The sequence below is a fragment of the Martes martes genome, assembly GCF_963455335.1.
Source record: "Martes martes genome assembly, chromosome: 9".
In the NCBI taxonomy this organism is placed as follows: Eukaryota; Metazoa; Chordata; class Mammalia; order Carnivora; family Mustelidae; genus Martes; species Martes martes.
Genome location: NC_137896.1, coordinates 126,380,383 through 126,405,213, shown reverse-complemented (window position 1 = coordinate 126,405,213; position 24,831 = coordinate 126,380,383). Strand labels below are relative to the sequence as shown.

The following is a 24,831-nucleotide window of genomic DNA, read 5'->3' as shown; positions in this document are numbered from 1 at the left end:
TGATTTAATCAACCATGGGTAAGTAATGAGGCTTCTGATCAAAGCCTTCAACTACATGTTTGAGGAGCTCCCCAGTTGGGGGCACACTGAGGTGCTGTTAGGGTGGTGAGCCCAGAGAGGGCTCTGTGCACCCTCCCTGCACCTTCCCCTGCACCCCGCCCTATCCGTCTTTTCCAATAGGCTGTTCTTGAGTTATGTCCTTTGAAATAAACCAGTAATAGTAAGTAAATTGTCTTCCTTAATTCTGTGAGTTGTTCTAGCAAATTACTGAAGGAGGGCCTTGTGGGTCCCCCGACTTTCTAGCAGATCTATCAGAAATATCTGGGACTGGCCACTGGCATCTGAACTGGGGGGCAGTCTTGTGGGACTGAGCCCTTTACCTGTAGGGGTCTGCATGGACTCCCCCCAGTTAGAGTCACAATGGGACTGAATTCAGTTGGACCAGGTTGATGTCCAGAAAATGGGAGTTGTTAGGAAGGAATAATCAAAAACCAAACCCAACCAAAACAAACCCCACACGTTTGGTGTCAGAAGTAGCTTAAGTTTAAAAACGTTCAGGGCACATGTGAATCAAACTTACCTCTTCAGAAACTCTTCAGTCAAGGTCAAAACTGTGCAGTTCAAAACTCAGCGCCTGGTAGCCTGTCCTCAGGTACCCACGGTTCTAATGGCATTACAGGGTGGGATGGGGAAACAGGCTGAGCCGGAAGAAGAGGACGGGAGCCTTTCCCTCCTAAAGTTCCCCCTTGAAACCAATCCCGTAGTCTTGAAGGGTAGGAACGTTAACATGTTCAGGGGATGAGAGAACAAAGGAGAAACTTGTCCTCCATAGCCTCAGAAAAATGTCGTTCGATTAAAAGAGAAGTGGTTGTCAAATCCTTCTTTTCTGAGATTAGTGAAATAATTGTTGTCTCAAGCCACTCCGTTTTGGCGGGATTTTTTTACCCAGCAATAGTAAGCACGACAGATCTTGGGGTCCAGAAGTGGGTGCTACTGAGATGCGGACCTCGGTCCGCTCCTCCCACTGCACGGCTTGTCCCTTCTCTGGCTCCCACTATGGGATCCGCAGGTGGAAATACCCATTTCATTTCTTTTTTTTTTTTTAAGATTTTATTTATTTATTTGATAGAGATCACAAGTAGGCAGAGAGAGAGGAAGGGAAGCAGGTTCCCTGCTGAGCAGAGAGCCCGATGTGGGGCTCGATCCCAGGACCCTGGGATCATGACCTGAGCCAAAGACAGAGCCTTTAACCCACTGAGCCACCCAGGCGCCCCACCCATTTCATTTCTGCATGGAAATGTTCCACCTTCCAAGGTGCTTGTAAGTATGGGAGGTGTGGGCAGCAAGGCCCAGGGCAGGAGGCACAGAGAGAAACGTGCGCTGAGGGCCCCCAGAGGGAGCGAGCCCCAGGTGGGCACGAAGCAGTCCCACTGTAGGGAGGCTGGTCTGCCTGTGCCAGCAACCAGGGACAAAACCTGGGAAGGAGCAGGGATACCCGTCACATCCTCAGACACCTGCTTTGGTCTTTGTATTTGCCCGATGGATTCTTGCAGAAACCTGTTCATCCCCTCTCTGCCTTAAAACAGCACGTGGTTTGTGTTTGCTTCTGGTTTGGGGTTTGGGGCTTGTTCCTTTCCTCCCCTCTACCTAGAGAATGTCCTTTAGCTTCTCTGGGTCAGCGGGAGGGGCAGTGTCAGAAACACCTGCGGTGTGTGACGGGCCCAGACTCCTGTCCCCTCCGCAGGCAGAGCCACCGCCTCATTCTCCGCGGTCTTACCTCCTCCAGGGTCCGCTCTTCCTTTTCCTCCTGTGTCCATTCTTTGTCTCCAGCGGCACTCTGGCCAACTGTTGGCTCTGAAAAGAAACCTCTTTATAGCTCGCAGAAATAAACCCAGTCATGTTCTATTTTTAATGGGTTTTAAATGTCTGTTCTACAAAAGAAAAGTCCTTGTAGAAAAGAAGAGAGCCGCTGGAGCCTCACCCGGGGAGAGGAGTGTGGGCGGGCCACGGGGAGCCGGGGGCAGAGGAAACCAGGTCTGGGCAACCTCGCGCTGGCCCCACGGGGCAGCGAACCTAGAGGTCCCCAGGGAGGCAGAGGAAACACATGCAGCACCACCCCGCCTGCGGATGGAAGTCGGCTACCTGCCTCAGTCCCCGTCCTTGCGGGAGAGGGGGCAGGGAAGCCACGGATGAGGGACCCTGGCTGCGGGCTTGAGGGCCCCGCCAACACGAAGGCCACACGCCCCAGCCTCCTCCACAGGAAACAGCCCGATGGACGCCCGCCCTCGGCCTTGAGCACCGGCCAACCCGCTGTCCGGGCGGGAGCCCTGCCGGCCACACCTGCCTTCCCAGCTGCCCGGCTCCGCAGGACGGCGCAGAGGCCGCCCAGGCTTTCCCGGACCCCACCGGGCCCTGAGGTTTGGGACCTCCCCCCCCCCCCTGAACCTGTGCCTTCTGCTTACAGTTCTTCCCTTACGGGGACGCCTCCAAGTTCGCCCAGCACGCCTTCCGAACCTTCGACAAGAACGGCGACGGCACCATCGACTTCCGAGAGTTCATCTGCGCCCTGTCCATCACCTCGAGGGGCAGCTTCGAGCAGAAGCTGAACTGGGCCTTCAACATGTACGACCTGGACGGCGACGGCAAGATCACGCGGGTGGAGATGCTGGAGATCATAGAGGTGGGGTGGGGGGGGCGATGGGGACCCCGGGGGCAGGGCCGGCCCATGGGCCAGGGCGGGGCCAGGACCCCCGAGGCTGGGGTTGAGGGGTGGGGACGAGGGTGGGAGGCCTGGGTGGGCGGAGAGGACGGCTGGGTGGGGGTGATAGTGGGGGAACCTGGGTGGCAGGGGCGGGGAGGGGGGAGCCTCGGGGCCGGGCGGGGCCGGCTGGGCTCCGGTGGACCTCGCGGTGCGGCTGGACTTGGGGACGGGGGCGGGACGGTTCGGGCTAGGACCAGGGCCGCAGGGCACAGAAGACAGACCCCCCAGGAGGAAGCTGGGGCGGGCCCCAGGCTGCAGCGACTTCTTTTCTTCCCTGCCTAGAGCCCGGGTAGTTGCGTGCCGGGCCTTGATTTCACCCGACCCCCGTCCCCTGCCTCAGCTCCGCGCTGGGAAGAGTCACAGATCCAAGCCGCTGGGCCCTGACGCTGGGCGCAGAGGGTATTAGCAGACTCGGTTCTTCTGCCCTTGACTTAGCTCTGCTCTGCTGGACGTTCCCCTCTTCCTCAAACCAGCTTTCCCCTGGTGGGCATCTTGGCTCCTCTAACAGGCATCTTAAAAAGCTTTATTGAGTTACAATTTGCAGACCATAAACTCACCCGTTTTAACTGTAAAACTAAATGATTTTTAGTAAATTTACCAAAGTATGCAGTCATCACCATAATCCAATTTTGGAACATTTTCATCCCCCCAGGAAGGCCCCTCCTGCCACCTGCCAGCTCCTATTACAGACTCAGAAGACTCCACTCTTTGTCTGTAGGGATTTGTGTCTCTGAACCTATCATATAAACACAACCATATAATATAAATATATGGTCTTTCCATCTGGCTTTTTTTTTAATTGTAGGATTTATCAGTATTTCATTCCTTTTTTTTCCCTAAAATAGTATTCAGGTGCACAGATCTGGCTTATTGTTCACCTGTCTACCAGGTGGCGAGTGCTGGTGTCGCTTCCACTCCTTGGCAGTTCTTAATAATGCTACTAGGAACGTTCTCCCGCAGGTCTTGGTAGAGGTGGGCAATAGAAAGTTGTTTCTATTTAGGAAATTCCCACGTTGAGAATTACTTATTTATGGTTAATTGAACTGGATAGACGAATTCTTTAACTTACGAAAGAACAGAGTCCCTGATCCACAGATCTGCCCACACTATCTTCTTTCTGGGCTAAATGTTACTGGCCCACCTTGGTTGATTGTCTTAGCCAACTGTAAGTTCATTACGACAGTTGGGACCCCATTTTCTGTTTTCCTAAATCCGCAAGGACCAGTGTACTTCAAACCCAGAATGTTTAAAACTTCTCTTGCTCCTACCACTTTTGTCCCCACTCCCTCCAGTCAGAAACTTGGGAGTCGGATGAAATTCTTTTATGCCTTATTAGTCACAAGACTCACACATATTTGATCATCTCACCATCTTATTTAAAACGATTTCGGAGTCCTTTGAAGTAAATTTAAATTCTTTATCAGATCGTGGGAGACCTTTACGCTCTGTTTCTGGTTTTCCCAAGGCTATCTATAAGATGGTAGGCACCGTGATCATGATGAAAATGAACGAGGACGGCCTCACCCCTGAGCAGCGAGTAGACAAGATTTTCAGCAAGATGGATAAGAACAAAGATGACCAGATTACACTGGATGAATTCAAAGAAGCTGCAAAGAGCGACCCTTCCATTGTATTACTTCTGCAGTGCGACATTCAGAAATGAGCTGAGATCAATGCTATGGACTGCACAGAAGTCTCAATGTTCCATTCAGTCTGCAGCTATACACACACACACACACACACACACACACGCACACGCACACGCACACAGATATTGCTTGGACTACCTATCAATGGACTTGCTTCTTGTGTTTGAAACACTTGTGTGCATGAGAATGTCATTTGCTAATGAATTTTAAAAGCATATATTATAAAACAACCTGCCACAAATGTGATATGTGTAACATCATTTCCTAAAACCCCTTCTCCCCTCAAGCCTGGGCAGAAATGTGCTGCAAAGAGTTCTATGGTTTCTTGTTCATGTTTTGCTAATGCTCGTGTCTCCTTGATTACATGTTAGTAGCACTGAGCCCCCCATGGTAATGTAACTTAATATAGGCTGTGTCTCCATTCTCCTGTAAAATAGTACTGGACAGGCCCATGGCGGGGCCTCAGCTCCTCTGGGTGGTCCACACTCAAGAGCCTGTGTTACCAGTGAACATAAATGTGCTACATTTGCATGCCTTTTAGGTTTGCCTTAATTCTTACCTCATTTGCATTCTATCAATCTGGAAAGAGCTATGTTGGAATTAATGCAGTATAAAACTTAAAAATCCTGCTAACTGACTCATTAATTAAGTATATCTATCTCTATATACATATACACAAAGATATTATTTATCGAAAGTAAAAAAAAAAAAAAAAGCTGGAAGTGTATTGATTTCTGCTTGGATTTTCAAAGGCTTCCAAAGAGGTGGCAATAGATGTCCCAAATAAATTTATAACATTTGACTTTTTCCTTCAATTCTTATTTCATAATTCTAAACCTGAAAGGGATATTCATAATTATCAAGGGTCAGCTAGCAATGACTTACCAAATTTACCTTGAATTACACATCTTTGGAATTCAGGGAATTAAGAACCACAAAAGGGGAAAAAAAAAAAAAACAGCTTTCCAACTCTTCATCCTGGCCCTCAAAAGAGGGACAATTAACGTGGTATGTAAAGTTTCAATAAAACATAAAACTTGTTTGTTCTCAAAAAATGCTCATCGTATAAAATTCAGTTTCATCTCGAAGTGCCTGGGTGCTAGAGACACGTCACCTTCTTCAGGGGCTGTGGAGGACATGCCGCCAGCTGAGATGCGTCCTCCCAAAGCACCTGTGGGAAAGAACACTTCTGTCTTTCCAAGTCAAAAGTATACTAGTTATTTTATTTTATTTTCTTTTTTTTTAGAGAGAGTGGGGGAGGGGCAGAGGGAGAGAGAGAATCTGAAGCAGACTCCATGCCGAGTCCTGAGCCCAACGTGGGGATCGATCTCATAACCCTGAGATCACGACCTGAGCCGAAACCAAGAGTTGGACACTTAACTGACTGAGCCACCCGGGCATCCTGCTAATTGTTATTTTTAATTATCGGACAAAATTCTGACCCTTTTAAGCCTGAGGAAGGCAGGCAGAAAAGATTCCCTCAAGAAGTCCAAGGACAGGTTGGTATGTTCAGAACACGTCTGGAGCAGCTCAGGTTTTTTCTACAGTGCTATGCAACAGAACTTTCTATGATGATGGAAAGGTGTATGTCTGCACTAGCTATGTGTAGCTACCGAACATTTCAATATGGCTAGTGTGACTGAGGAACTGAATTTTTCATTTTAACTAATTAAAATGTAAGGCTCCTGGGTGTCTTGGTCAGTTAAACGTCCGACTCTAGATTACGGCTCAGGTCATGATCTCAGGGTCATGACAATGAGCCCCATGTTGGGCTCTGCACTTAGCAGGGAGTCTGCTTAAGATCCTCTCTCCCCCTCTTCCTCTGCCTCTTCCCCACCCCCTAAAAAATAATAAATGATAATTAATTTAAATTTAACCTGTCACACGTAGCCAATAGTTATAGCATCAGACAGGGCAGTGCTATATTACTCACTTTTTATTGAGTGCTTTTTTTTTTCCTCAATACTCTTCATCTGTCTTAGGATCATTAACTAAGACCAGAGCCCAGGGCCTAATGATTCCGTGCATCCACTCAACAAGAAGCTGTGAGCAAGCACATCTCCCCACAAACACTCAGGACACCGACGGTACCTGAATCACTGATGGAACTGTCCCAAGGGTACTAGAATGTCCTTCCCCCTGTGCTTGGTGAGTCCAACGTGGGGGCAGGGAAAGAAGGGAGAGCTTCGGGGCCTCCGGATGTTTCCTGCCCCTAAGTGAGGTGGGGGGCGGGGAGGTGAGGAGCTAGGGAGGCTCCTGGGAGTGGTACTCAGTTAAGTCAGACTCTGACACTGCGTTCATAGCAGATCTTCACTGGTCACCTACTGGGCACCCAACACTGTCCTTATGGGGAAGACAGACAATAACCAAACACCACACACACACACACACACACACACACACGACCACCTGTGAGAACAATGAAGAACCACAAGCTCAGAAGGATGGGGAGTGATGGGATGTAGCGGTGGCGATTTGTGATAGAGTGGTTAGATGATATTTGAAGTAAGACCTCAATGAAGTGAGTGAGTATTGAGGGCAATTATGGATCCAACAGACTGACTAGTTCTTCTTTCTTCCTTTTTTTTTTTTTTTAAAGATGGATTTTATTTATTTCAGAGAAAGAGAGAGAGAGAGAATGCACACGAGTGGGGTAAGGGACAGGGGGAGAGAGAATCTTCAAGCAGACTCCCCGTTGAGCATGGAGCCCGAGAAGGGCTATTTCCCACAACCCAGGAGATCCCAACCTAAGCTGAAACCAAGAGTTGGACGCTCAACCAACTGAGCCACCCAGTGCTCCCCCCCACTAGTTCTTTTCATAAATAAAATGTGGAGATTGGGCCAGCAGGTGAGCACGGCACTGGTAGTATAGACGGGTACCGGGAGGCTGGTGAGCTGTCCAGGCACTTGGCTGGAATAAGGGGGCACGTGCCCTGAGAGGTGGCACTCCCACTTCTGGGTATACTGCCCCAAGAGGCTCTCCCAGAGGGTCATGAGAGGATGTGTCCCAAGATGTCTGTGACAGCTCTTTGCGGGAACTGCAGGCAATCTGTTGGTCCACTACTAGAGGACTAGGTAAGTACAATGTGGTCAGTGCACCTTACGTGTACCACATGCTGGCTGGAGGCAAGAGACGGACGCACACACAGCAACATGGACGTAACTTTTTATTTTTTAAAAGATTTTATTTATTTATTTGAGAGAGGGAGCGAGATAGAGAGAGAGAGCTTGGGAGAGGGGAGGGCCAGAGGGAGAGGGAGAAGCAGACTCCCTGCCGAGCAGGGAGCCCTACGCGGGACTTGACCCCAGGACCCTGAGATCATGACCTGAGCCGAAGGCAGACAGTTAACTGACTGAGCCACACCCAGTGCCCCAGACAAAGCTCTCTTAAATGCCGAATGGGGAAAATAGAAACAAAATCTTATGCACAGTATAATAAATACAAATGAAAAACTCATTCTCACAGGAAGAACACCAAAGCCGCGTAAAAGGAAAGGAACCGTCACATCAGCATCGTTTCTAGGGGTGGGTGGTATAGTAATGGGCGCGGTTCAGTTACTAGTGCGCCACAATAACTGCTCCCCAAAACGTCGTGGCTACAAACAGAAACAGTCATTTTGTTACTTCCCTGGTGTCTGAGGGTCAGGAGTTTGTGAGAGGTTCGCGGGGGTGATTCCGGCTCTGGGTCTGGAGCAGCCGGGGTCTGGCCGGCCTCTTTCTTCCTGTGGTCTCAGGCCTCCTCCCCCCCGGGGCTAGTTTGTGCTTCTTCACAGGATGGTGGCCTCAGCACACACGACTTTTTTTTTTTTTTTTTTTTAAGATTTATTTATTTGACAGAGGGAGGAAGAGTGTGTGTGCACAAGCAGGGGTAGCAGCAGGTAGAGGGAGAGGGAGAAGCAGGCCCCCCGCTGAACAGAAAGCCCTACACGGGGCTCGCGGACCCCAGGACACTGGCATCACAACCCGAGCGGAAGGCAGACCCGCAGCCGGCTGAGCCACCCGGGCGCCCCGGCGCTCACAACGTTCCCGGTGGTTCAGACTCCGGCACGAGTCCTCCGGCAAAGGGGTTGGGGGTCTCATCGATTTTTCTGACCGGACCTCGGAAGTCGGGACGTCTCGCTTCCGCGGCTTCCGCAGCATTTTGCTGATGACAAGACCGTCACAGACCCGCCCGTATTCAAGGGAGTTAGATTCCAATCTTGCTTTTTACAAGGGAATCCAATTGTTGAAAGACTTCGTACTTCCTGTAACTCATTCAGGAGTCTCCGGATGAACGTCGCGGACTTCTTTCCTAAAGAGGCCAGATGCTCATTTCCTCCACTTGGCCGGAACGCATGTCAACAGGTAAAACACACGCTGAAACAGATGTCTTCAGAGACCCTAAAGGCAAAGGGTGGGTAGGGGAGTAGCAAGAAGCGGATAGTTAGAGAGCTCTAAGTAAAATAATATGGGTTCCCTGAGGTCCTTTTTTAAAAAAGATTTTATTTATTTATTTGACAGACAGAGGTCACAAGTAGGCAGAGAGGCAGGCAGAGAGAAAGGAGGAAGCAGGGTCCCTGCTGAGCAGAGAGCCCCGTGGGGGGCTCGATCCCAGGACCCTGGGATCATGACCTGAGCCGAAGGCAGAGGCTTAACCCACTGAGCCATCCAGGTGCCCCATTTTTTTTTTTTTTTTCCCGAGGTCCTTTCTTGTAAGCAATTAAGCTTCTCCAATATTTTGGGCACACATTTCGGGTTTTCCCCAGCATCTTGCTGGCGAAATATAATTTCCAGACTCTTCAAGTCATGTTATTGCTTTCCATTCTTACACTCGCCAGTGTGACATTACTCAGCAAGTACCAATGCCCTTGCTCCCACCTCCGCATCTTCCCTGGGAACGGCACACTCATTCTTACACTTTCTGGGCCCCAGACCAATTACCCTTGATTTCTCCTCCCTCCTCCCTCCGTAGTATTCCCAGCAAATCCCACTGCCTCATTTTCCACTTGAACACTTCTACCTCCTTTACTTTGGCCCAAGTCACCATGACCTCTTACCTGGACCACTGCCAAAGCTTGCTCTCGTTGGCCAGACTCCAAACCTAACCTAGTCTCACAGCAGCCAGAGATTATTCGAGTATGTTGACTAGACCAGGTCTGAAAACTTGCTAGATGTCGAATGATTCTGCTTCCTTCTGCCTGACTCTGCACCTCATCCCCTCTACTCGCTGAGCTCTGCCAACATGGGCCTCACGACCCCTGGACATGAAGTCCATTCTCACTTACGGCCTCCGCCCTCGTGTCCTCTGCGTGGAACCCTTGCCCAGGTCTTCCCACAGCTCGTTCTCACCCTCATTTCAGCTCTGCTTAGATATTCCCCTCTGCAAAGTCTTCCCTTGACACTACTGAGACACCACCCCCTCCACTCAACTCCTCACCCTGCTTTATCACACAAAGCAATTACTGTTCTCGGGAATTATAGACAGTAGATGCTTCCCTGAACTAGAATTTGAGGTCCCCGAGGGCAGATTTGGTATTACTCACAGTGGTATTCCCCCTTTAAATTGTTGCAAGCACGCACATGGCAGGAATGTCATCATTTTGGAATGAATTAATTATCTACATTCCTGTACTTGAGAAAGTCAGGCAACAACAGCTTTCTTAAGCTTGCTGATCAATGAATATTCTCAGGCCCTATTAGTTTCTGTGGAATCTATCCAGATGCCTTAGCCAAAATGCAATAGGTTAGGTGTCAACATTATAAATAATGGAGAAAACTTCATTTGCTGACTCAAAGAAATAGCTAACTTATATCCACATAACTTTACCACTCTCTAAAGAACAAAAGCTGTTCCTATTAAATAATATTTTGATGTATCTTTCCGTCCACAGTCACTTAGTTCAAGTCATGACGTAGTTACTGTTTAAACTTTTAGAACTCTAAATTTCAAACCAATTCTCTGGAAAATCTGAGTTGGTCAAAGTATAGGCATCTTTGTTGATGTATATAAAACAGTCCTAAATCTAACCGGCTCGTCACAGACTCGTCTGTGAATTAGCCGATAACCCGGACTAATTCACGGGAAATCTGGATCACTTGGGTCTTCAGCACAGCTGGCGACACTTCTGATCCAGCTTAGTCCCAAACAGTTACTCACTCAGAATTGAAGCATTCTGGTTTCTTGACATCTTGAAGACAAGTGAGGTGAAGTGGGGAAGGCGGGGCAGGCGGCGGGAAGCAGCACTTGAGGATGGGATGGAGAGAAGTGAAAATACTTAGGAAAAAAGAAGGCAGTGCCTGAATCTTTAGTGTTATCGGTTTGAGTAACTCTATTTCTATCTTGGTTTACTACAACTCATCACATTTGTCATTTTGAGAACGATCTCAATCATGTCCACCCCACAGATTTGGGAAGGTAGGACTGAAGAGGCCAAGGGAACAGGTGTTCCCTTGTTTCCTGGGATCTCATCACTCAGCTCAGTCCTGACTAAACCAGGGGCCGGGGAACCCTCTGCATGATGTCGTGAAGTCACAGAAATTTTTATTTCTAGAAGTTGCACATATTTAAAAAAAAAAACAAAAAAAACCTTTTTCTTCTTTTACTCTAATTAGTGTTATTATTAATTAGAACATCAGTTGAAGATATTTTCACTTATGATAGTTGAAACCAAAACTTTGTGAGGCTAAAGCAATGAATCATCTTCAACTCTTCACAAAAGGTGTTCGGATACCTGAGGATTGTTATTTTCCATTCTGTATTCAGAACTGTAATGTTCAAAAACTATTACAAAGATTCAGACACTAAAATTACTTAGCTAATATGCATTTGGTATATTCTATTTCATTTTTTATTTGAAAAAAGCACATGTATGCTAAAATATAGTTTTGATACAAACTAGTTATAAACATACTTTTTACAAGGTCAGACTTCACATTGGTATGGGAGGTGTTTATTAACTTTCAGCATACATTATCTCTTTCTGTAAATTTTTAATTAGGAAAAGCACAGATTTGGGGGCTTTTCATTTGCCAACTGATCTCACTTTAAGGTTAATCAGATTCCCCCCGCCTACTAAAATAAAAAACAAAAACCGGTTTTTCTTAGTAACAATAGAAGTGCTGCTGCTTTTACAATACTGCTTTTTTTTCTTAAAATGCTTCCTTTTCAATTACATAAATATTTATTGCTAGCAATACAGGGAATGCTTCTTGGATAGCCAAGTCTGTCTTTTAAAAATTTAGCACTTACCCTAGTATCAAAGAGAAAATAGGTGGGATTTTATTCATGCCTTCTTTAAAAAAAAAAAAGTCAATAAATACCATTTCCTACAATATGCTGTATTTTATCATTTTAAGAAGCACACTCAACTCTAAAATCAGGATGTGTCTTTAATGATAGGGATGTCAGCTCACCATCAACACGCTGGCCTCTGGCTCTGCGCTGCTTTCCCGCTTGGGGGGGGGGGGCAATTTTCCCAGCCCTTCTCCACAGCGTCTCAGCTGAGCCCGAGCTGAGCCAAGAGTGCTGGCCCATGAACAGAGGGGTTTGAAACTGGGCAAGCAGGTCAGGGTGTGGTGCTGTGTCACAATCCCACTGTGACATGGGTTAGACGCTTAGTTGGGTGGACGAGAGTTAAAGGACCGAGAAAGGCTCCGGGTCAGAGTGCTGGCGCTCTGGTACTCCTTCCGAGTGCCATAGAGACAGCATCCGAAATTTGAATGAAATGTGATCATTAAAAGCACGGCCCAAATCCATAGTTGTATCTCTAATGATACGAAATGACCTGTGCAGGAATTCTGAGCTATGTTTTATAGTCCTGAGCGGGTCCCTCATAATTAATAAGCAAAAGAGACAATAAATCCACTGCAAACTGGTCCCTGTCCACGACCGCCTGTGTACCCCCACACCTGCAATGAGAATGTGATATTCTGGAAAACAAAACTAAATATAACAGGTGCTCAAACTTTTATTGTAATTCTTACAAAATACCATAGAAATGAACCCAAACTAAACAGATATGTACATGTACATATGTACAAAATTTTACTTCTGAAAAGCAATCTATAAAAGTAGATGGTTAAAAAAAAAACAAACTTAAAAAAAGATTTAAAACCAGTACTATGAAATTAATTTCCTCAAAGTAAAGTAACAGAAATTTTAAATTGCTTGTTGTAGTAGCCTTTCTAGAATTATTTACATATTTTATTGGGGCCAGATATATAAAGGAGTTTCTTTTATTTCAGATTATCTCCAGTTTCATTTTATTTCATCAAAGACTCCTGAATATGTTTCCCTTTACAAATCCTTCCACATGAGGACATGGCACAGGGCACAGGAAGTTACAGATCAACTTCGGTCGTCTTCTTCCTCTTGACCCACAGGTCGGAAGGGCAATGTAGTTTGTCCTCTTTCAGGGTCAGACATTCGAAGGATTCTAATCAGTTTACTTGATGGAAGTGAACTAGAGGAAGCAAAATTAATTACTCAGATTACTAGGAAAATTTTTTCACATTAAAAAAATTCTACTGCTGACTATCTGGAGTTCTAGGAGAAACATAATTTGCAATAAAGAAATAATTTGTTTTCATTTTGAAAAATTAACTTCCTGCTAAGTGCTGTGGGCTTTCAGTTTAGAAGAAAAAGAAGAAGAGATTTATATCCCAGCTATTTCTAATTCTTATTCTTGTCTAGCCAGGACGCAGTTACCTGACTATTCTCAATCATTAACTTCATAAATTTCAATCCCCATGGGGTCAAGTGACCACATTAGAGGCAGTGACACAATGCCTGACACCTTGTATGTCCACAACCCCTGCTGACTGACTACAGAACAGAGTTCTTTAGTTAGAAAGACTAGTAGCGGTAAGTCACCAGGAGAAGAGCCAAGACTAGGGAAATTATGAATTGTGTCTTTAGTCTAAACAGAATTACCAAAATTACTTTATTAGTTGGTCATGATAACCACAAAGGAACAGAGTCAAAATAGAAATAGTAACAATTCAATAATCATATTCACATCAACTTGCTTCTGTTATGGAAGGGAGATAACACAAACAAAATTTTAAATATTTAAAAAGGAAAAATTATCTTAAATCTCCTGACATTGGAACTGATTTTTCTTTTTATTATTTTATGTATTTGCCTTTAAAAACTTGAGATTACAAGAGATTTATTTCTTCCTTTTATATACTCGATTTATATATTCACAGAACAATTTTCGGAAGTTACCTCATGCTCTGAGGGGTGAGCAAGATGAACTGTCTGAAACGCTGGGAATCCGCCATCTTGAGGATCATGTCCATTGCAATCCTCCGGTTGACCATGTCCTGAAGAACAAAGTTAGGTTCGCCGCATCAGTCATGTTCCTGCAAAAGCAGCGTTCTGCTCGCTGCTCAACAAAACCCCCACGCTTTTGTCCAGGATCGGCTACTACCTTATGTGTGATGCCAAACTATCCATACAGGGAAAGATAACATCCAGAACTATTAGGGGAAAAGAACTGAATGTACGTGTCTTCCAGTACTGTAATTTCTACAGTCAAGTTTATTTGTAAATACAGCTCCCTCCCTCAAATACACTTAGCAACTAAAATAACCTGCACATATTCCAAAGACAAAACGAAATGTTAGAGAATGAATCTGATGTGTACAGTAATAGTAATTAATCCCTCAGGAGAACAATATCAAGTGACAGCTATAAACTTACTAAATTCTCTCAAAATTCCCCTCAATGATTAGGATGTTTTAAAACCTCTGTCCCTACCCCATCACTTTCTACAATGCGTACAATGTGAACCTATTTATTTACTTATTTAAAGATTTCATTTGTTTATTTGACAGAGAGAGAGAGAGAGAGCATGAGCGAGCGCACAAGCACAAGCAGCGGGAGCAGCAGGCAGAGGGAGCTGTGCAGGGAGCCAGACTCAGGGCTCGATCCCAGGCCCCTAGGATCATGACCTGAGCCGAAGGCAGACGCTTAACGGACTGAGCCACCCAGGCGCCCTGAACCAATTTAAATTTATAAACCAGTTCCTCGACTCAATCTTTAAAGTAAGTTAAATAGCATATCAGTGTATGTAAAAATAATGCTTCATTGTAACAGGTTTTGAAAACTAAAACTGTGGGCTTGCATTTTCTGAGTTTAAATAACAGTGAAAGAAAAAAAATCAAAGTATCTTGAAAACGAAAAGTTGAAAACATAACCAAATGTGTTTACAGGCATATATTTTTAAAGGTCTGTTTGAAACCGTCTGTGGAGGACGGCACGGGCTTCAGGACACATGGTTCTGGGGGCAGACCAGCATCCTGGTTACACTGCTCAGTGGCTTGGATTACATAATTCCTTCCCTCCGGCATATCTATAAAGCAATCTCACTTAAAGTTAACAAAAATAACGAGAGCTGGCACAAGCAGATGCTGTCCTTTCACAACATTGCCCTGGGGAGGCCTATCATTTAATAACAAAGCTGCCAAACCACCAAAATATATGCATTTGCTTCTGATTGGTTTTCAGAACTTGGGTACATTTTTCTCAGTTAATTCCAGTGAGGCAAAATGCCATTCTGATTAAGAACCTCTAAGTTTCTGAAAGAGAAAGAAGTTATCGGAATTAAATCTGACAAATAAAAGATGGGTGATAAGACTGCAAAATGGCATTTCAAACAAAATGAGCGCCTGGTAAGAACAAGTCCTCTTCTGTGGTTTGTGGATTAATTCTGAAACCAGTTCTCAGAGAATTTCTAACCAATTGCAGCAACAGTATCGCAGGGGAAAAATGACACTGAAGGATGGATTATACAGGAGTCACAGGTATAAAGTCCATGAATGAGCACTCTGTGAGTATTTATGATGGACTAGGCATCAGGCCGGTAGAAGTATCATCAAGACATAGTTGGTAGCGTCAGGATGAAAATGTGTAAGATACGTAATAGTAAAATGTATATAATATAAAATTACATAATAATACATTTTATATTATAAAATATAAAAATAATAGTATGAATTGGTGTGGGGTGGTCCCAAGGGAGCTCTGAGAGGTTCTTAAATCCTGCCTAGTGGTCACAGAGGCTGTATAAAGGTCACATCGGAACCAAGTCTGGAAAGAGGAGTGGGATTCTGACAAACACAAAGAAGGGCACAAAAGGCAGAGACACAGTGTTTGGAAAATCACAAGTAGCTTAGGATGGCCACAGAAGTAGGGGCATGTAGCATCTCAGTTACCCAAAGAAGTAAACATTCATCCCAGATAAGATAATTCACCACCACAGAGTTCTAAACAAGCAAGTGACCATGATCAGATTCATTTTAGAACTATAAACCTGGCAAAACAGGGAGGGAGGGACCACAGAAGAAGGAAAATTAAAGTCTGGGAGTCTGGATAGGAGGCAGTAATGACAGACAGGGTGAGGAGACAGAGCCAAGCTAACAGGAAGGAGCAGAGACGTGGAAGGTCAGGCGTGATGGGCAACTAAAAAGGAAGGAAGGTCACAGATACATCAAAGTTCTGGCAGTGAGAGGTAACCACGTAGGAAACAGCAATTTGCCAGGAATCAAAGGAGGGGATTCAGGAAAAGGAAGAGGCTCTGAGTGGAAGACTTGCAGAGTCTGAGGCACGGTTGTGCCAGATGATGTCCACCAGTGGTTGGGCATATAGGTCTGGAGCTCAAGAGAGGTGTCAGGAGGAGACACTCAGATTTGCTGGTATCTAGAGGTAGGTGGTAGTGCTGGAGACTGTGTGTGTGTGTGTTTAGTGTGTAGGTGTAGGTAGGGTATGGTATCCAGGAAAATGAACAACAGTATAAAAAACCGAGAGGCCCTCACACATTTAAGGGGAATGGTATTAGGGGAGGCAGCTTGGAACACAAAAAACCAGAAAAGAGGAGAGCAGAAACTGGCAAGACGACACATTATAGGAAATGGAGGATATGTCTCTGGTACCAAATACTTCAAAGAATTAAGATAATACTAAAAGTTCATTGATGATCCTCGCTAAGCAAGTTTTGCTGGAGTATCATAGTCTAAACCCCGATTACAGTGGGTTTAGGAAAGAATAAGTCATGAAGAAGTACACAGCATGGTTAAGAGCTGGCTGGTGAGGCCTCACGCTCCCTCCGCCATCGGAAGTGCATTTACACGTCAGACTGGAGCGTCTCACCGTAACGCTGTGAGATGGGAAAGATTAATGATGTTATTTTATGCATGAAGAAACTGAGGCCCAAAGTCCTCTGCAGAAGTTAGGTCTCAAACCTAACTTGTAACTTCCAGTTCAAATGTTTCTGCCCCTTGTGTGGTATCTGCTGCTCTTCTGGCCCAAGCAAGTACAAGGAAATGCTTACCCCTTTGAATATGGAAGGTGGAGACAGGCTAGGGAAGAGCCGGAAGCCCAGGACGGGATTTTGAGGACAGACGAGAATCCTTAGTTCTTCCCTACCACCTCTCATGGACTAAAGTGTCAGGGCAGGATCCCTTCTCTTGTGGGTAATACTAAAGAGAGAACTGCTTCCTTTCAAAATACACATTTCCAACAACAACAAAACTTTTGAGAATTCAAAATGTAACACTACCATGTAGACATCAAACTCATCCAGGCATCTGAAAGGAGACTCAGCAATGGACCACAGAGAAAGAATGAAGCAAACTGTGGAAAAAGAACGTTCTCCTCCGGACAAGGCTCTCATGTCGTTGAAAGCAGCTTTGTTTCCCTCTCCAGGCTGAACCTTGAATGAGTTAAAAAACAAAGTGGAGCAAAAGTCAGACTAAATTCTTTACAGAAAGGTTGGCTAGCTTTAGAAAAGAATGGGTTTACGGTCAAAACAAAAACAAAAACAAAAACAAAAACAAAACAAAAAAACCCAAAATCATTTAGTGATTTAGTGATTTGGAAATGACATCTATTTAACAATATTAATTAATTCTGACCCATGAATGTGGGCTGTCTTCCCATTTATTTATGTCTTCTTCAGTTTCCTTCATCAATGTCTTATGTTTTCAGTGTATAGATCTTTCACCTCCTTGGTTAAATTTACTCCTAAGTATTTTATTATTTTCAATGCTACTGTGCATGAGATTGCTTTCTTTCTTTAAGCATTTTCTATGGGCTAAGATAATCTTTTGTTACTTGAATTACAGTGACATCTAGTGGCTAAGCTGCTTTAAAGGTAATTACTGAACGTCAAGACAACAGGACCAACTTAGAGAGGCTCACACTGGCCAAGGAGTATCAGCAGCAACTAACTGAAACATGTAAAATCTCTTTAAAAAATTCCTCTAAGGAAGGGCTCAGAAGGATAATGATAAAGTAATTAATAAAATTACTAACAAACTGTTTCACACAATATCCCGGGGAGACAGTATAAAATAACGTTAGAAGGAATTCTATTTTATTTGGACAGAATTACAGACATACATATATACCCGTAAGGTGGAAAAATGGGGCACCATCAGCTTGTCCATCATGAAGTTTCACCATATGAGTTTTAGCAAACACATAGCTCCGCATATTTATCTCATCCACTATTTGAAAATTATGTGCCTCTCAATTAGCATTCATTTATAAAAGGGTTATAAAAATATCTGAATTTAAACATACACGGAAATTTTAATTTATCATCCGTAAACCTGAATCTGTGAGAATCCAAATGAAAAAGGAACTCAGTACTAAAAAGCCAAATCAAGCCAACGAACCAACCAACCAAACTACCCACATAAAAGCAAGAACTAAGTTAACAGGATGTGGTCCTTTGCTCCAAAACTGCATTTTGTATCAATCTAATAAATGAAACCCTAGACTAATTGTGGAGAACTAAATTTTTCCCCGATCTATTATTAACTTATCATAGGACTTTGGTTTCAGTGTCCTTATTTGTAAAATGAAGACTAGAGAACGAAAGGATCCTTAGAACAGTAATATTCTTTTTGAATAATGGGGTGATAATGTCAGAGGGGCTAGCTTCAGTTGTCCTGTACAGTTAGCTCTGGGAATAAATTATCCAAACACTCCTAATATTTTCTTTTTTTCATTTTTATTAGAGTATAATTTATATACAGTAAGGAAGATAAAGTTTAAGTTTTCAGCTCAGTTACCTGGGTAATTACTCAGATCAAGACACAGAACACTTCTAGCATCCCATCAGATTCCCTGTGTTCTCCCCCAGTCACTACAAATCCAAAAGGTAACAACTATTCTGATTTTATTTTTTATTTTACTTATTTTAAAATTTATTTTTATTTTTTATTTTATTACCATATAATGTATTATTTTAAAAATGTTTCATTTATTTATTTGACAGAGAGAGAGACACAGCGAGACAGGGAACACAAGCAGGGGGAGAGGGAGAGGGAGAAGCAGGCTTCTGGCCGAGCAGGGAGCCCAATGCAGGGCTCGATCCCAGGACCCTGGGATCATGACCTGAGCCAAAGGCAGACACTCAATGACTGAGTCACCCAGATGCCCCAACTATTCTGACTTTACTCATCACCATTTAATCAGGTGAATTTTTATCAGTTTTTGAAGAGTTCTGAAGAGTGGAATTGCTTTCATAAACGCTGCCAGACAGGTCTCCAAATTAGTTCTATCAAATTCTACGCCTGCTGACAAGGTACGAGAGTTCCAAGTCCGCACCCTCACCAACACAAGATGTTTGCAGCGTGGCTCTTTTTGGTCACACTGGTAGCAGTATGATAGTCATTTATTATGGTATAAGTTCGTACTTTTCTTTTTTCTTTCTTTTTTTTACAGAGGGAGAGAGGGGAGAGGCTGAGGGAAAGGGAGAAAGAGAATCCTAAGCAGACTCCCTGCCGAGCGTGGAGCTTGATGTGGGGCTGGATCTCACCACCCTTCGATCACAACCTGAGCCGATATCAAGAGTCAGATGTTTAAGTGAGCCCCCCAGGTGGCCCAAATTCATATTTTTCAGATGAATAATGATAATGAATGCTTTTTCAGGCACTTATTCACCACTTGGATACTTCATGAAGTTCCTTTTTAAGTGTTTGGACCATTTTTAAATACATTATCATTCTTTATTATTTCTTAAAGAATTATATGAGTCTTGCATATATGTCCTGCAAGTTATCATTTATTCTAACTATTAAAATGAAGTATAAAATTTACGGCAACTAAGAGCAGTAAGCGATTACTTCAAAATTTTGCCCCAATTACTTAGAGAGGTGGTTGCTCCTGACCACCTGAACACATAATTTTTAATGTTGTCTCCCACACTCCCTCTTCCAACTCATGCGCCCATGAAAGAATCCACAAACACAGTCTCTGCAAAGCTGCATATGGTGGCTTTGTTTTTCCAAAAGAGGCTGGATGTACAGACACCTTCAGAAATAAGTGCAAAGACAATGACAAGGGGTAGAATGTTCTTCTGAGAAATCCTTTCTTGGTTTCCTATAGTGACTTCCAGAGTCCATGGACTTTCTCTAACAGCCCACATAATTTAAAATGCTACATGAATTTTAAAAAGAAACCTGTGGAGTAGAAAGAGGGTTAATTAACATTTGTCACTGAAAATAAAATTCCTAGTCATTTTCTTGGTGGTTGTCTGAGGTGGGGAACGGTACCAGGGCAGCGTTAGCTAGTGAGATGGATTCAATTTTCAACCTTAGCCTTAACTTAAAAGTAAGTTCTTTTGTTTTCCAAACACAACAGGTTAAAGCTTATCAATGTATTATCAGAAGAAATGCAGCAGTTAATTCTCTTAATAATTAGCATACAAAGAGTTAAGACACTTACTGATATGCTCAGAGTTTCATTCTTGTGGTCAAAATTCATCTTTCCACAATAAGCCCGCTGAGACAGTAGGTTGTCAAAGTACAATTTGCATCGTAAAGTCAAACACCTTGGAGTAAAGAAATGGGGCACATTAAAAAGAATATAAATATATAAAAACTGTATATTCAGCATGATCTTTAAACCAGCATGTAAGACCAGAGAGAAATATGCCAAAATGTTAACTCTCATTGCCCAGGTAATAGGTAGGATTTTAAGACTTTTTTTCCCTCATCTTTATATTTTGTGTCCCCACATTTTTACCACTTCATTTCCTTTTATAATAAACAAATATCATAGAATGAATAAAGATGCTATCTCATATTTAATAAATTCTATTACATTACTGCCAATCCATGTGAATATATCAATCAATTCAAGCAATTTATGTGAGGCGTCGCCCTAATACAGAAGACATGAATCTTGTCCTTGAGAGAGTAAACTCTAGGAGTGTTAAGATAATAAATAAATGCCCTAATCATTTGCATATCTCCTCTCGATTTATGGAGACATTAAGGGTGAGGGCGAGTTCTTCATCATCGTTCTGTACCTATGATGCCTTACCCACAGCCTAGAACAATGCAAACTGCATTTATCACATGGCATTTCCACTGTAAAGGAAAATTCCGCCTTTCCCTTCTTCCTCAATTATTTATTTATTCACTTTTCTATGTATCAGGATGGAGTCACAGATTCTTATTTTATTCACGGGGTTAGCAACCATTCCTGCCTCAAACGGGCCCAGGTTTGGCCAGTGGGAGCTGCCGAGGCTGCCTCCTAGGTCCTCGCATCACGACTCCCCGTTTCTTCGGAGCACTGACTTTCTGGCATGGCAAGAGGCTCATCTATACCTTCTCTGCCCAGCTCTGGAAGCAGCCATTTCTCCAAGGGGGGAATGGTATAGAAAATAAGATCTAGATAGAAGGAGACTTGGTATCTTTCTTAACATCTCTGCTCCTTAATGAGCCCAAGGTTCATTTCTTCAGAGTAACTATCATTTTATTATTCTCCGTCCTAATTTCCTTGCTAAATTACATTGCATTTCCACCCCAGAAAATATTGATAGCTTGAGTTTTCTTTTGTGACACAGCAACCACAGCTAGCTGGTTTCCAGAATTTTCTGTAAACGTTTCTTTCTTTCACTACTGATAAGTATTCTTTAATTGCTTCCCTACATGAGATATCTAAGAGAGATTCATAAAATGGCAAGGTTCTCCTGTGTAAAGAGATAAACAATTTTTAAAAATTTGATCATTCTTATTCTACTCTTAAGACTGGGTAAAGAAGATAAAACATGTCACTGGTGAAGAAACATATCAAGATAATAAACTATAAGATGAGTACTTTCACAGAAAATATTTTAAATATAAATTTTCTGGATAACAATATAAAAGCAAACCCTACTGCTTCTGAAAAAGATAGAGAAATAGGCATTGGATATAGTCCTAGCCTGACACGTCCAAAAACACTGGACAGAATAAATTAAACAAGTTTTCAGACTGAACATCAGACAGTACAGGCAATTACAGTCAAAATGATCTCTAAAATACAGGAAACAAACAAATGAGCCTTATAGATGTCCCACATCACTACTTACAGAAGGAGTAAAGGGGAGTGGAAACCCAGGCGGAGCCTGGAGGTCCGTCTCCCTGTTAGAGAAGACAGAGCTGGGCGTCTGGGGAGGCCAAGCTGCTCTAGGTCTCAAAGCCTAGAGTGCAGCACAGGGAGGACCCCAGGGCACAGACAGAGTCTCCAGCTGAGAACTCTCTCTGCATGTGGGAAGCTGGGGCAACAAACATCCCAGTGCAGCAGGAGCAATCCCCACAGGTCACCTGGAGCCAGGAATAGTCCCAGTTCCCTCAGGCAGAAGCCTTCTAACTCACAAGGGTCCGCGGAGTACTCTGAAGGGCACTGCTGCACGGGAAGGAAGGAGCTGGTCCTGAACCAGCTGCTCAGGTCCCACCTAATGACACTTAACAAGCAGCCTCAAAAGGATAAAAATACATCCTATATAAGCGAAGTCCTAAAAACATGCTTACAAAAACCAACCAACAGTTTAGTTAAGGAATATGATGACACATGCAAAGCCTACTTCTCTTTATTGAATTAACTGAATTTCCTCATACATATTAGATACATTTTTTTTAAATTCTATAGTTTCAGGATTGTAGTTTTGGGTATAAAGACAGGTAAAAAGCAGGTCACTGAGGGAATGCCACTGGGGAAAACAAAGGTTAAGAGCAAAGTTTAGGGCTGCCTTGTGGGTCAAGGACCATCCCTACCTATAAACTGACCTCTGGTTTATTTCTGTTGTTTGTGATTTTCATTAGCGTCAATCTATCCCTGAGAATATGAAGATTTCTGGGTACATACAATATCCAGTTTTTCTGATCTTTTGTTCATTCTTTCCACCAATATCTATCAACTTGCTACTGTACTTCAGGCTCAGGAGCAGGTACTGGAGACACAGCAGTTAACAAATCAGAATCTAGAGCCATGGAGCCACACCATTCCATCAGATCCTAAACTGAGTACCACCTCCAGAGGTTTCCTCAAAAACTTGTATCCCTTAAAAAAAAAACCAACTCGTGTCCCTTAACAACACGCAGTGTCCAAGAGTGCAACAGGCTGTTGCAAAGCCAGCGAGCTCCCATTCAAAGGACCTATGTGAGCAGAGATGGAACAGCTGTCTGAGTTACTTAGTAAAGGGTATCTAATGGAGTAGAAAATCTGGATAAGCTCCCTTTAAAAGTCCCTTCCACGGGGTGCCTGGGTGGCTCAGAGTTAGGTTAAGCCTCTGCCTTCAGCTCAGGTGATGATCTCAGGGTCCTGCGATCGAGCCCTGCATTGGGCTCTCTGCTTCGCAGCGAGCCTGCTTCCCCCTCTCTCCCCCTTTCCCTGCCTCTCTGCCTACTTGTAATCTCTCTCTGTCAAATAAATAAATAAAATATTTTAAAAAATAAAAAAGTCCCTTCCAGTCCAGAATTTGCTGAGTAAATGACAGGATCCTAAGTACTGGCCAATAAAGGAAGACCTGGCAATTTCTTCTTTAATGAATCATGTAAAGTTCTTTCAATTTAATTTTATTATTTATAAGGGGTAAGTGACAACAAAGAAAATATGAACATGTAAAATACGTGGTAATATTTTTAAATGCACTTACCTTCTAAATTGTTGATATGTTTTGTATCTATGAGTCATTATTTCTTCCAGCAATTTAATAAACCTTTTTAAAGTCTTTACTTTATTATCCAGATCTAGGTAGGTTTCTCTTGCTTCTTGATACTGCCTGTTTTATGAGAAAAATATTAAGTCAGTAAGTGTCATTCAAAGAAACATAAAGAAAAGTAAAATCTCATATATTTAATGGGGAAGAAGGGAGAGTGCACGGAGTGCCAAGGGGCCCATCAACTGCAGGTGTCCTGTCTCCAGGCAAACTGTGCTCCCAGAACGAGCATGTGCTGCCCCAAAGCTGAAGAAGGCTGGGCAAGAGAAAAGTCCAGGTCCTGGAGAAGGCAGAGGAAGTAAGTGAGGAAAGTGCCGGGGTGGGGGGAGTAGCAGGGGGCAGAGTGGCAGATCGTAGAAAATGCCAGCCAGTATACACCTTCTAAAAGTGAAGGGATCATACCAGAAGGCAAGAAATGTTTCCCTGAGTGACAGCTGCCAGTGCAAGAACAGAGGAACACAGGTGGGCATTAGGATCTGCCAACCCCAGCCTGAACAAGACAAGGTCAAAGAGGCAGAGAAGGCAGGGTCCCTCAGAAGTGCTATTGCAGAGGGCAACAGCTCACTGGAAGAGAAGAGGAGAGAAAGTTGTTGACCGAGTCTGAAAGGCAACGTTGGCCAAGGCTCCACAGCTCCCCACCACAAGCTCATTCAGATGCCCAGTCCAGGAAAGTCCACGTAAAAAATGAGTACCACAAAAGGCACAGGCACAGTCTCCACACACAGATATTAATGGAAATAGGCTTGGGAAAGAACAGCACCACGGCCCCTACAGACAAAGAAAACTCAACAGAACAAGGCTGTTACAAAGCCGATGAAAACTGTAATTGAAAACCAGGAATTAGAACAGAACATGATCTAAATTCTAGCAGGAAAGGACACCTCAAAACAGACATAAAAAACCTGAAAGAATAGATAAATCAAAGTACTCAGAGAACAGGTAAACAACAGCAGGTGATAACCAGATAAGAGGAGGCAGCGGGTGGGAACCTGCAGAACCCAAGCTGGGGGAGGGGAAGGGGTTGGACAAAAAAGAACAAGGATATGAAGACAGAGTGAGGGGATGATGCACAGGGGAAAAGCAACAACACAGAAAACACTCACAGACACAGAGATCAGAAATGAGAAAAGCAAAAACATGGGGAAAAGGAGAACACGATGAGACAGAATGACTAGAAGACAAAGGACATACAACAGGTGTGCAACAAAGGCCTACGCAAAACCAACTGAACGACAGCACAGCGAACATGTACCAGTAAAATACAAACAAGAAATTTTAAGAAATAAGGTAAATCTACGGATTAAAAAACCACAGTGTACACCAAGGAAAGGATGACAGAATCTGACATTCTGGACAAGTTACAGCTCTCATCATAAACAGATGGTCAGGAGAAAAAGAATGTTCTATCAGGCTGAACTATCCCTTCAAATTCAAAAGCTAC

The 24,831-nt window shown here is 43.7% G+C and overlaps 2 protein-coding genes across 4 annotated transcripts in view; one reads left to right on the top strand and one right to left on the bottom strand.

The window, feature by feature from the left end:
* VSNL1 (visinin like 1) overlaps window positions 1-5,453 on the top strand; it is a 101,010-nt gene extending 95,557 nt beyond the window's left edge. For both annotated transcript variants that reach the window (XM_080814181.1, XM_080814180.1), the window contains exons 3-4: window positions 2,465-2,680; window positions 4,227-5,453. In XM_080814181.1, the coding sequence (XP_080670307.1) occupies window positions 2,465-2,680; window positions 4,227-4,424 (414 nt within the window). In that variant the 3' untranslated portion in view covers window positions 4,425-5,453. The remainder of the gene's footprint in view (window positions 1-2,464; window positions 2,681-4,226) is intronic.
* Window positions 5,454-11,243: 5,790 nt separating this feature from the next.
* Window positions 11,244-24,831, bottom strand: part of SMC6 (structural maintenance of chromosomes 6) — a 76,977-nt gene continuing 63,389 nt past the window's right edge. For both annotated transcript variants that reach the window (XM_080813222.1, XM_080813223.1), the window contains 5 exons: window positions 23,328-23,453; window positions 20,129-20,234; window positions 16,953-17,105; window positions 13,619-13,716; window positions 11,244-12,851 (listed from right to left, as the gene is read on the bottom strand). In XM_080813222.1, coding sequence (XP_080669348.1) covers window positions 12,737-12,851; window positions 13,619-13,716; window positions 16,953-17,105; window positions 20,129-20,234; window positions 23,328-23,453 — 598 coding nt within the window. In that variant the 3' untranslated portion in view covers window positions 11,244-12,736. The remainder of the gene's footprint in view (window positions 12,852-13,618; window positions 13,717-16,952; window positions 17,106-20,128; window positions 20,235-23,327; window positions 23,454-24,831) is intronic.